This window comes from Bos indicus, chromosome 17, assembly GCF_029378745.1.
Source record: "Bos indicus isolate NIAB-ARS_2022 breed Sahiwal x Tharparkar chromosome 17, NIAB-ARS_B.indTharparkar_mat_pri_1.0, whole genome shotgun sequence".
In the NCBI taxonomy this organism is placed as follows: domain Eukaryota; kingdom Metazoa; phylum Chordata; class Mammalia; order Artiodactyla; family Bovidae; genus Bos; species Bos indicus.
This window is the reverse complement of record NC_091776.1, coordinates 53,707,075-53,719,148: the sequence shown is the minus strand read 5'-3', so window position 1 is coordinate 53,719,148 and position 12,074 is coordinate 53,707,075. Positions and strand designations below refer to the sequence as shown.

The following is a 12,074-nucleotide window of genomic DNA, read 5'->3' as shown; positions in this document are numbered from 1 at the left end:
AGTGCCCAGCACCAATCAGTTGTTCAATATATAGGTGGAATCAATCGATCGATCAATCAAAGAGAGCCAGGATCTACCTCTAATCTGAGTCCCACACTTGTTCCTCAAGCTCCGCCTCTGTGATTCCATCAAGGCCCTTGGCACTTGCCTACCTCCATCCCTCCCCACTTCCCTCCCATCTCCTCTGTCCTTTAAATCCCATGTCAAACATCCCCTCTGACAGGATTTTCTGAGGCCAGCAGCCAAAAAAGATTCCTCTTTTCCCCATTTCCCTTCTGGGAACCTGTTTCTCTCTGCCTAGGATGAAAGCTGGCTTCCCTGGTGGCTCAGATGGTAAAGAAACTGCCTGCAATGCAGGAGACCTGGGTTCGATCCCTGGGTTGGGAAGATCCCCTGGAGGAGGGAATGGCAACCCACTCCAGTATTCTTGCCTGGAGAATTCCATGGACTAAAGAGCCTGGCAGGCTACAGTCCATGGAGTCGCAAAGAGTCAGACACGACTAACATACACACACAGGATGAGAGCTGTACCTTGCCCTCGCGTTAATGGCCCGTTGTTCTCCAGAAGGTAGGGGCTTTTAGACCTGTTTCTCTATTACTTCCCTGTCCCACGGTCTCCATAAATTTTGCTGCAATCGCATCGAAACAGAACAGAATTGAAAACCCTCCTACCAACCCCACCCTGAGCCCAGTCTTTCCCTTCAAGGCAGCCCAGATCCAATGGGTATTAAGAAGCATCAGCTTTGAGAGGAGAAAAAATGCCTGAGAAGTAATTAAACAGAGAGAGAGCTTGAAAGCAAAACGTTGGGAAGCCCAGGGCCAGCGTGCTGGCCTCCCTTACAAAGCCTGGCACGGAGTTTGCATTCAATATGCACTGAATGAAGGGCTGAGTGAATGAGAAGTTCACAGCCTTTAAGCTCCTGGGGGCACTCCTGGCAGCAGGGCTCGGCAGAGAGATGCTAATGGATTCAGAGCCACCAGAGCCAACTCTTCTAGGAAGCACAGAGCAACTGCCTGGCCCGCGAGCATCTCATTCTCATTTTAAAGATAGAAACAGAGGGCCTGAGATGGCAGGAGCCCCAAGGTGACTTCGTCATCCCAAGGGTCCTCCACTCAAATCCTAGAACACGGAGGTGCTCACAGCCACCTCTGCCCATGTTAAATAATTGGTCTCAGGACTTGCTGGTCACGCTGCCTGTAGTGATGTCCCCATAATTAGATGTGGCCAACCTTTCCAGCACAGCACCAACCTCCCCCTTAGAGGACACTGTCTCTCTAAGGAGTGTCTGGTGAGGAAGTGGCCCCTGGCTTTATTCAGAGAAGGTTCTTCTCTATCAGAGGTGCCTGGTCTCAGCAACAGGAAGCAAAAGAATACCAGACCCCTATCCAGCCCTCGGCAAAAGCAAAGTGTCCACGGTGGGTCCCTAGAAAATCCACTCCTAAGACACATTGTCACTTGGAGGGAGTAGTAGAATGTTTGACAAGTACGCACACACATACACACACACATATGCACAGAGAGATGGTTTCCATTACTCCTCCTCCTCTTCAGATCACATCCCCCTGGGCAGGGCTGGCAGGAAGGCCCAAGAACCATCTGGATGAAGAATCCAGACCCAGAGCAGAATGCAGAGCCAACCTGCCCACACTCAGGACCCCCAGCACTCACATCCCAGCAGCACCCCAAAGAGCTGCGGCCTCAGCCCAGGCTCATTTCCAGCCCTCACCCCCTACAAGGCTGAGAGTCACCCACTCCCAGCTCCCGCCACCAGGCAGCCAGTCTTACTTCTTCACTTTCGGGTACTTCATCTCTGCAATGGCATTCGTGGCTTCCGTCTGCTTCTCCTTCAAGTGCTGAGGCCACATGTTGTCCACCCAGTCCACCAGGTCTACCTGAAATCCAGCCAGACCACCATCAGCGCTTCCTGGCCCCATGTACCCTTAAGTTGGACCCCATCACTGCCTCAACCCTCCTCCTCCTCATGCTCCCAAATCCCTCCTGCCCTCCCCCGACAGGCAAGTGCAGGCTGGCCTCAGGCAAGGAGAGGAGGGGGAAGGGACTGGGGAGGGGAACCACAGCTGGGGACCTACCACGGTGGGACGCTTGACCAAGTGCTCCAGCTTGGTGTGGCTGAACTCAAGGCTGATGACGTTGTACAGCTTGTCCCGCTGGGCCTCGGGCGTCTCGTAGTACCGTACGAACTGGGACATGCTCATCTCCGTGCCTTTCTGGGTGTTCACGTCCATCACGTCCACCAGCCGTCGGCTACCTGGGGACAGAATCCACAGGCTGGTGGCTCCAGCCAGCTAGAGCTCCAGATCCTACGTGGGAGGCCCCGCAAAACAAAACCTGCCCCTAACCCAGCATCCAGAATATGCCTCATCCTACAACCCTACACCTTGTCTACTCAATGACATCATCCCATCAGTGTTCCTCACTGAATCACTCTCCAATCTTAAAAAGAATCCCTCTTCAATCAATCTGTTTCCCTCCGCAACTAACTTACCCCAAAAGCTCGGTTATTGAGCAGCAGAGCTGGGATTTGAAGCCAAATCCATCTAATGCCGGCACCAACGTTCTTAACCCCCAACCTTGGCCCCTGCCCCCTGCAATACTCAATCTTGATCACATGCTAAGGCTGAAAAATGATCCCTGCCTTCAGAGGCCAGCTCCTCGCCCCATAGATCCCAGGAAGCCTTGGAGAAGCGCTTTGGTTTTGAGTCAGGAGTGCAAATCCACCAGGGGGCATCCCTGAACTTTGCAGGAAACTCTGGCCAAGCTCTGGATAGTGCCAGCTCCTTCCTCACTAGGGCTCTTGGAACAGGTGGGCTCTGCTCAGCTTTTCTGGAAAGCCCACCTGGCAGAGAACCTGCCGTTAGCGTGGGGAGGGGAAAAGAACAGCCGCCCCCCCACCAAGTTCTCCCCACTTTCTGGCCCGCCTCCAGCCTCCCCCTGCCTCTCCTCCCTCACTTTGCTCAGGGTCCCATCCACAAAGCCCCCTGGGGAAGGAGATTCACTGGGCAGGTAGGTGATGGGACTCACAGCCCTACAGGCTGGAACAAGTGGCATTAAAGGCCTGGAGCTAGCTGCCCCATCAGTACAATATAGTGGTTATGCTGGGGAACTCCCTGGCAGTCCAGTGGTTAAGAATCCACCTTGCAATTGCAAGGGATGCAGGTTCAATCCCTGGTTGGGGAACTAAGATCCCACATGCCAAGGGGCAACTAAGCCCACAAGGCAACTACTGAACCCATGGACAACTAGAGAATCTGTGCTGCAAGGAAAGATCCTGCATGATGCAATGAATATCCCCCATTCTGTAACTAAGACATGATGCATTAGAGACTCGATGCATTAAAATATAAATTATATATATATATATATATGGTAGTTAAGCTTCCCTGGTGGCTCAAATGGTAAATAATCTGTCTGCTATGCGGAGACTTGGGTTTGATCCCTGATCCTTGGGTTGGGAAGATCCCCTGGAGAAGGGAACAGCTACCCATTCCAATCTCTGGCCTGGAGAAATCCATGGACAGAGAAGCCTGGTAGGCTACAGGCCATGGGGTCCCAAAGAGTCGGACATGACTGAGTGACTTTCACTCATTAAGCTAAGACTTTGTGGGTTTGAATCCCAGCTGGCCCTCAGGCCTCTTAGCATCTCAGAGTAGCAGTTTCCCCATCTATAACCTGGTAGCCAGCCTATGGTGTTGTCATATGATTTAAATGAGCTAATGTACATGAAAGACTTCTGAGAAGTGCCTGCAAGTAGGAAGTGTTACCTAATTGGGCAATTTCATTTATAATCACAGGTGGAACCACTATATTTAAAATAGACAACAAGGACCTACTGGGTAGCACAAGAAATTCTGCTCAATATTCTGTAATAACCTAAATGGGAGAAGAATTTGAAGAAGAACAGATACTTGTATATGTACAACTGAATCACTCTGCTGTACACCTGCAGCTAACACAACATTTTAATCAACTACATGTGCTTGCTCAGTCACTACAGTCACGTCCAGCTCTTTGTGACCCAATGGACCATAGCCTTCCAGGACCCTCTGTCCATGGGATGCCATATCTTCCTCTGGGGGATCTTTCCCACTCAACTACACTCTAATAAAAAATTTAAAAACAATTTTTTTTTTAATATATATAATTACAGGTAGAGAAAGTGAGGTGGTGGGAAATCAGAGTCAGTTAAATCTCTGCCAGTCAGTCTAAAAGGATGGCTAATGGAGAGGGGTCATAGGTATGGGGGTAATGAAAATGTTCTAAAATTGACTGTGGTGATGATTGCACAAACTCTGTGGACAGACGACAAACCATTGAATTGTACACTTTAAATAGGTGAATTGTATGGTATGTGAATTATAACTCAGTAAAGATATTATTAAACAAAAACATTCAGACACTAAATGACCAACAAAGTTGATTTTTCTACAATTATCTTTTTTCTTCCAAAAGTCTTCTATCCACTTAAAACACACATCATAAAAAATACAGAGGGACTTCTCTGGTGGCCCAATAGTTAACAACCCGCCTGCCAATTGCATGGCACGTGGGTTCAGTCCCTGGTCCAGGAAGATCCCACAGGCCTGGGAACAACTAAGCCCATGGACCATAACTACTGAAGTCCGGGTATTCTAGAGCGGGTGTTCTGCAACAAGAGAAGCCACCACAATGAGAAGCCCCAGCACTGATACTAGAGAAAACCAGGGCACAACAACAAAGACCCAGTGTAGCCAAAAATAAATACATTTTTTCTTTTAAATATAGGGACTTCCCTTGTGGTCCACTGTTTAGGGCTCTGCTCTTTCCCTGCAGCAGGCCAGGGTTCCATCCCTAGTTGGGGAACTAAGATCCCACAGATGGCAACTAAGGGTTCACATGCCGGCACCCAAAGATTCTGCGTGCAGTAAGCACGAGTGCTGCAACTAAGATCAGACACAGCCAGATAAATATAGTAATAAATAAACAATAAATAAGTATTTTAAAAATAGTGACTAAAGAAATAAACAAATGTTGAGTGTCATTCTTCTTGCTGTCCAGCATTTAACCTATTACTTCACATATAAATGACAGCTGAACTGAAGAAACAACCTGGGGGTATCCAGAGGCAGATAAGAGTAACCCTCTTTGCATTGGGCAAAATGCCCCACACACCCCTCCCTCCCAGCCTAAAAAACATCAAGAAGTATTGAGCAGTCCAGAGCCCCACCTCTACAGACAACCATCACTGAACAAGAAGGATACCCATGGGAAAGGCCTGCTTTTTACTTTTTTGAGCACTAACCAGGCTTTTGAACTGTGGTGCCAGAGAAGACTCTTGGGAGTCCCTTGGACTGCAAAGAGATCAAACCAGGCAATCCTAAAGGAAATCAACCTGACTATTCATTGGAAGGACTGATGCTGAAGCTGAAGCTCTAATACTTTGGCCACCTAATAAAAAGAACTGACTCATTAGAAAAGATCCTGATGCTAGGAGAGATAGATGGCAGGAGAAGAAGGGGACAGCAGAAGATGAGATGGTTGGATGGCATCACCGACTCAATGGACATGAGTTTGAGCAAGTTCCTAGAGACGGTGAAGGACAGGGAAGCCTGGAGTGCTGCAGTCCATGGGATTACAAAGAGTCAGACACGACTGAGTGAACAACAACAAACCAGGCTTCCAGAACCCCCTCTCCCCAACACAATCCCCAGGGCTTCTGTGCATCCTCACTCCACTCTGATCCTTCCCGGGGGGAAGGTCCCCTGTTGACCCACCTCGATCTGCCCCACCCTCAGCGGAAAAGTAAGTCCGGACTCTGAAGTGGTTAGAACTGCCAGGGGCAGCTGGGGCGGAGGGTCGCCGGAGGGAAGAGGCCCTAGGGTGGGAGGCCAATGGACTGTATCTGGAGCGGTTCTAAGAATAGCGTCCTCAGTGTTCAGGGAACGCCGTCCGGCTCCCCCAGGTGTCCCGCAAGCCGCAGCGGGTGGGTGGGAGGAGACGAAGTAGGAATACAGGGAGGAGCAAAGATAGTTCTTCTGGATGCCCAGGCTCTATAAACCCCCAGGGAAACATGGGTGTACCAGTAACCGGATTCAATCCCGCTGCGTTCCAGCCCGCAGGCGGGGATGAGAGATGCAGGAACCTCAGAATACGTCCTGGGGAGGCGAAAGGATACTGAGTGAAGTGACTATAAGCTTAGGAGTCTGACACAGCTGAGATAAGGGCCAGCTCGAAGCAAGCTGCAGAGGAGGGTAAGTTTTTCTCCATAGACGTATTCCAGACAATAAAGGGCAAAGGAGGACTACTGGTGGTCCAATGGAGGGGCCCCAGGGTCCCATTGCACGGGTCGGGGGTGATCCCTGGTTGGGGAACTAAGGTCACGCAAGCGCTACAGCACCGCTAAAATAAAATAATATAAAATGACGGAGATAGACGTCAACAGATGCTAACAGCAGGAAGAGAGATGGAGGAGAGAGGGAGAAGCAAGAACTAACATGCCCCTCCTGACGGATCTATGAAGCAAAAAAAAAAATGAATGAACTAATTACGAATGAGCGAGACAGGCTCTGAGTCTGATCAAGCATCTATTAATTCGGCCAACTGCCAATTTACAGAAATTCCTCTGTCCCTGGGGATTCTCCAGGCAAGAATACTGGAGTGGGTTGCCATCCCCTCCTCCAGGAGATCTTCCCAATCCAGGGATCGAACCCAGGTCTCCCGGTCCTCTGAGCCACCAGCAAAGCCCAAGAACACTGGAGTGGGTAGCTTATCCCTTCTCCAGAGGCTCTTCCCGACCAGGAATGGAAACGGGGTCTCCTGCATTGCAGGTGGATTCTTTACCAGCTAAGTTACCAGGGACGCCCGCAGAAAAGCTACTCCAAGGCTGAGTCCAAGTAATGAAAAATTCTATAGCTCAAACAATCCAACTTCTTCAGATTGGAAAGAGATCGAGGAAGAGCCCAGAGATTATAAAAGAGTTAAAAGATACCTCAACCAATCACAATGCAAAACCCTTATTTACATTCTGACTCATGAAACTGTTTAAAAAAGAAAGTAACATTTGTGCCATATAGGAAACAACTGGAAATTTGAACAAACGATAGGATATTTACTCATTTTAAGGAATTTTAAAAACTTTTAGCTTTTAAAAAACAAACAAAAAAATTCCTTAGTAATTAAGCTTCCTAGTTTTTAAAAGACTAGGTGTGAGAGAGCACTCCGTGGCCCTGAAGACTTGTCTTCTGCTTCAACAGTGTTGGGATGGAAAAAACCCAGGAACACCCCTTCTTCCAGCCTCCCACCACCCTCCAACCTTTTTTCCGGTTACAACTTAGGAACCAGCCACTCAACTACCCCTGATCTCCAGGACCAGCCAACAACATTTTTAAAGAATGGATTGTTGAGTATATTTAATTGGGGGGAGGGTGGACTGCATTAGGTGACATGTAGGATCTTAGTTCCCTGACCAGGGATTAAACTGTACCCCCTGTCGTGGAAGCAGAGTCTTAACGACTCGACCACCAGGGAAGTCCCAGCCAACAGCATTTTTTTTATCTTAGCTCTTTATACCCATCAATCATGAGCTCTCAGATTCGTCAGAATTATTCTACCACAGCGGAGGGTGCCGTCCACCACCTGGGGAACATGCATCTGCAGGCCTCCTATACCTACCTCTCTCTGGGATTCTATTTCGACCACAATAATATGCCAGGGCGTGGCTCAGGAGGGCATGGGCCACCTTTCCCAGAATTGGCAGAGAAGCTCAAGGGCACCAAACATTACTTGAAAAGGCAAAACCAGTGCGGTGTCCACATCCTCTTACAGAATGTGCAGAAGCCATCCCAAGATGAGTGGGGTAAAAGCCAGGATGCTGTGGAAGCTGCCATTCTCATGGGGAAGAAACAGAGCCATGCCCTTTGGATCTGCGTGCCCTGGGTTCTGGCTTCATAGACACCACCACCTCTGTGACTACCTGCAGAGCCAAATGCCCCTCCTCTAGACCTCAGTTGCCTCATATGTAAAGACAGGAAGAAGTTGATCTTTGTATTTTTTTCATTGCCACAAGATTCTTCCTTCAAACAGATGCTTTGACGAGAGCCAACTACATAAATAAAAACAAGCAGCTCAGGCTGAAGTGGGTAGGGAGAAGGCACTCAGAATTCAGAACTGGATTCCAGGGATTTTCCTTTGAAAACCACTGGGTTAGGTCATTTTTAGGTCCTCTTCCAGGGCTGACACACTGATTTTTAGCCTAGTTTTTTGGTTGGTGGTGCCCATTTTAAATTCTTCTCTTTTATTTTTAATTTTTATTTTTTGGCTATACCGCATAGCATGTGGGATCTTAATTCCCTGACCAGGGATCAAACCCATGACCCCTACAGTGAAAGGGCAGAATCTTAACCCCCAGACCTCCCAGGAATTCTCTAGTCTAGTTCTTTTTTTTTTTTTTCTTAATTAAGTTTATTTATTCTTAATTGATGGATAATTGCTTTACAATATTGCGTTGGTTTCTGCCATACATCAACATGAATCAACCACAGGTAAACCTATATCCCCTCCCTCTTGAACCTCCCTCCCCATCCTAGCCTAGTTCTTACTTAGATCATATCCCTTAAATGTTAACTGAGGGACTTCCCTGGTGGCCCAGTAGTTAAGAGTCCGCCTTTCTATGTGGAGGATTCGGGTTAGATCCCTGGTCGGGGAACTAAGATCCCACATGTCTTGGGGCAGCTAAGCCCTTAAACCACAACTAGAAAGAACCCCAAGCACTGCAATGGGTGACACGTGCACCACAGCTAAGACCTGACACAGACAAAAATAAATTAAAAAAAATTTTTTTAATGTGAACTAAGGGGAGTAGGAGGAAGAGGGAAGAGATGGAGAGGCTTGCCCGAGGGGTCACTGGGGACACTTGAGGCCTGCCAGTCCCTTCCAGTCTGAGCTGGGAGATTAAGCGCCTGGACTTCGTCTTCTCAGGTTCCCAGGCTGGTCTGCCACTGGTGGCAAAGGGGAGCTGGACCTAAGTGCCAGGTCTCCGAGCTGGAAGCTGAGCCCTGGGGAGGAGGCAAGTGGCACAGCTCAGTGCTGAGAAGGGAATGTGGCAGTCCAAGCTCTGTGGAGCACCCCGCGGGAGCGGGTAACAGGGACAAGGTGCCTTTTGGAGCCTGCAAGGGATCCACAGCACTAGAACCCAGGCCCCTGAGGCCAAGGGGTTACAGGAGAAATTTTCCATGTCGGCGTGGTGCTGGAGTTCCTAAGTAGGCCAACAGTTCAGCAACCCCTCTGCTTCTCTCTCTCCTTGCTCCCTCCTCCCTCCTCCTCCTCCCTCCCAGTCTCACTGGTTCTCTGTGCTCACAGGCTTCACCCACATCCAACAAATTCCAGCTGCAGAAATTAATCCGTGGCCCTATGGCCCTTGCTTTGAAGGCTCCATCAGTCAGTTCCAAGAGCCATGGGCTCGAAGCAGGGAGTAAGCTGTGGCAAGTCACCTTGAAGGCTAATGTAAAGCAGGCACGGGCACTGACCCCAACTCCCCCTGAGCCCACTCTTCAGAGAGTACATGCAAGTGTCTTGCATCATAGTTCTGGAACCTTCTCTATCATCCTCAAGTTTCTGGTTTGTTATTCTGCTCCTTGGGAGTATTCCCTCATCCATCTCACAAGGCAGTGTTTATTAGCAAGAGCACCAGTCATTGTTCAAATCCTGCTCCTCTGTTTCCCAGCAGTGAGGCCTTAAGTAAATCCCTGACCCTCTCTGGCTTCAGTTGCCTCACCTGCAAAGTGGGATAATAGGACCTGCCTGGTGGCCCAACAAAATTACTGGAAGCACTTTTTAAGCCTAAAAGCAGGGGTTCTAGTAAGGATGCTGTCCCAAATTGAAGATGCAAGGGTACAGGAAAGAGAGAGCCCAGGGCTGAATCATTGCACAACTTGGGAAACCGGATCAGTTTTCCTCTTTGTGAAATAAGAGGATGCTCTCAAAGGTCCACAGGCTTTCCCTAAGCACCAATATCTTCTGACTTCCTCACCTTTGCACCTTTTAAGATGATTCCCAAGACAGATCCCGTGCCAGGTTGTCCTCTGTGCCCTGGGCTCAGGACTCTGAGCCTTGTGACTTTGCTGGTGGTCCAGTGGCTAAGATTCTACGATTCCAACACAGGGGGCCCAGTTTCCATCCTTGGTCAGGGAACTAGATCCTACATGCCACAACTAAGAGTTCACATGCCACAACTAAAACTCGGAGCAGCCAAATAAATAAAAATAAATATTTTTTAAAAACACTCTGACCCTCAGAGAGAGGGGCATAAGAAGATACCAAACAGACTAACAAACCAGAGTTGAAACCAATCAGGCAAGAAAATCCAAAAGACACCCAGCCAACAACAACAAAGAACTCAGGATGAGGAGACACTGAGTACCATGCAGAAATTAACAGGACAGCTCTGCGGTCAGACAAATATGGGCACAAAGCTCAGCTCTTCCACACTCTAGCTATTTGACTGTGGACAAGTCACTCTGAGCCTCAGTTTTGCCATCTATAAAATGGGGGTAGTAATAAATAGGATTTCGTGTGATCAGACAAAAAGCTATAGTAAAGATCCTTGGCTTACAACAAGGTCTCAGTGAACAACAGTTAATGCAGACAGTGAGCAGAAGCAAACACAGTTTCCCTAGGTCCCTAGCATCAAGAGTTTGATTTTAGGGATGTCCCCTGGCTATCCAGCGGTTGGGACTCTGTGCTTCCACTGCAGGGGGCCTGGGTTTGATCCCTAGTTGGGGAACTAAGACCCCACATGCCATGCAGTGGAGCCAAAAAAAAAAAAAAAAAATGATTTTGATTTTAGGGGAAATGGAAACAGCACAAATCAATGAGGTGGGTGTTTCTCTTGGAAAGAAAGCATACCTGAGAACATAACTGAACCCCTCTGGAACCCTCCTCACTTGGGATCCTCAGCACTCCTGGCCTCATGCACCTTCCCCCCTCCTGGCACTTCTATCTGTCCTGCCAGCCCTACCTGTCTGTCCAGCCTTAATGTCACTCCTGAGCTCGAATTCAATGTGGCCAGAACTGAACTCATCTACACCCTAACCTGAATCGATGTTTCCTCTTGGGTTCTGTTACAAGCATCATTTCCCAATTGCTGACATTCAAACCTACATTTGAATCTGATGTGCCATCTGCTTGGGCAACTCGCAAGTAACTTCTCTCCAGGTTTCAGTTTTTCCCTCCTGTGAAATGGGAAAGCAAGACTACAAGAATTCTAAAAAGTCGTCCAGGATTTTAAATATTTTCAATTTTTATTTTACTGTTATTATTATTATTATTTTTTTTTTTTTGACCACACCACACAGCCTGTAGGGTCTTAGTTCCCTAACAAGGAATTGAACGAGGGTCCCAGGCAGTGGAAGCAAGGAGTCCTAACCACTGGACCACCAGGGAAATCCCTAAAGTCTATGCTTTTAAACCAACTTTAAAAAGGTCTACACATACCCTAGATCCTGTGCTTTGCAACAAGAGAAGCCACCGAATGAAAATCTCAAGAACCAAAACTAGAGAACAGTCCCTGCTCACCACAAGTAGAGAAAGTCTGTGCACAGCAATGAAGACCCAGTACAGTGAAAAATAAATTAATTAAATAAAATAAATAATAAACAAAAAATTTTTTTAACTTCTAGGAAAGGTGGAGGGATAAATTAGGAGTATTCGATTAATAAACTACTATACATAAAATAGTAAGCAAAAAGGATTTACTGCATAACAGAGAAAACTATATCCAATATCTTCTAATAACCTATAAATGGAAAATAATGTGAAAAGATATGTATATGAAACACTTTGCTATATACATGAAACTAATACAATATTTTAAGTCAACTTTACTTCAAGTTAAAAAATTAATGATTAGTTGGGAATTTCCTGGCAGTCCAGCAGTTAGGACTCGGTGCTTCCACTACAAGGGCACAGAGTCCACCCCAGATAGGGGAAGTGAGATCCAGCATGCTGCACACACACACACACACACACGCACACGCACACACACACACACACACAATAAAAATAAGGTCTGAGGACAAAT

At 47.8% G+C, this 12,074-nt stretch overlaps 1 protein-coding gene across 9 annotated transcripts in view; it reads right to left on the bottom strand.

Annotated features, from left to right (window-relative positions):
- The window catches only part of KDM2B (lysine demethylase 2B), a 118,987-nt gene that overhangs the window by 91,847 nt on the left and 15,066 nt on the right, over positions 1-12,074 (bottom strand). For all 9 annotated transcript variants that reach the window (XM_070769513.1, XM_070769514.1, XM_070769510.1 and 6 more), the window contains exons 5-6: positions 2,092-2,270; positions 1,787-1,893 (exon numbers count right to left, since the gene is read on the bottom strand). In XM_070769513.1, coding sequence (XP_070625614.1) covers positions 1,787-1,893; positions 2,092-2,270 — 286 coding nt within the window. The remainder of the gene's footprint in view (positions 1-1,786; positions 1,894-2,091; positions 2,271-12,074) is intronic.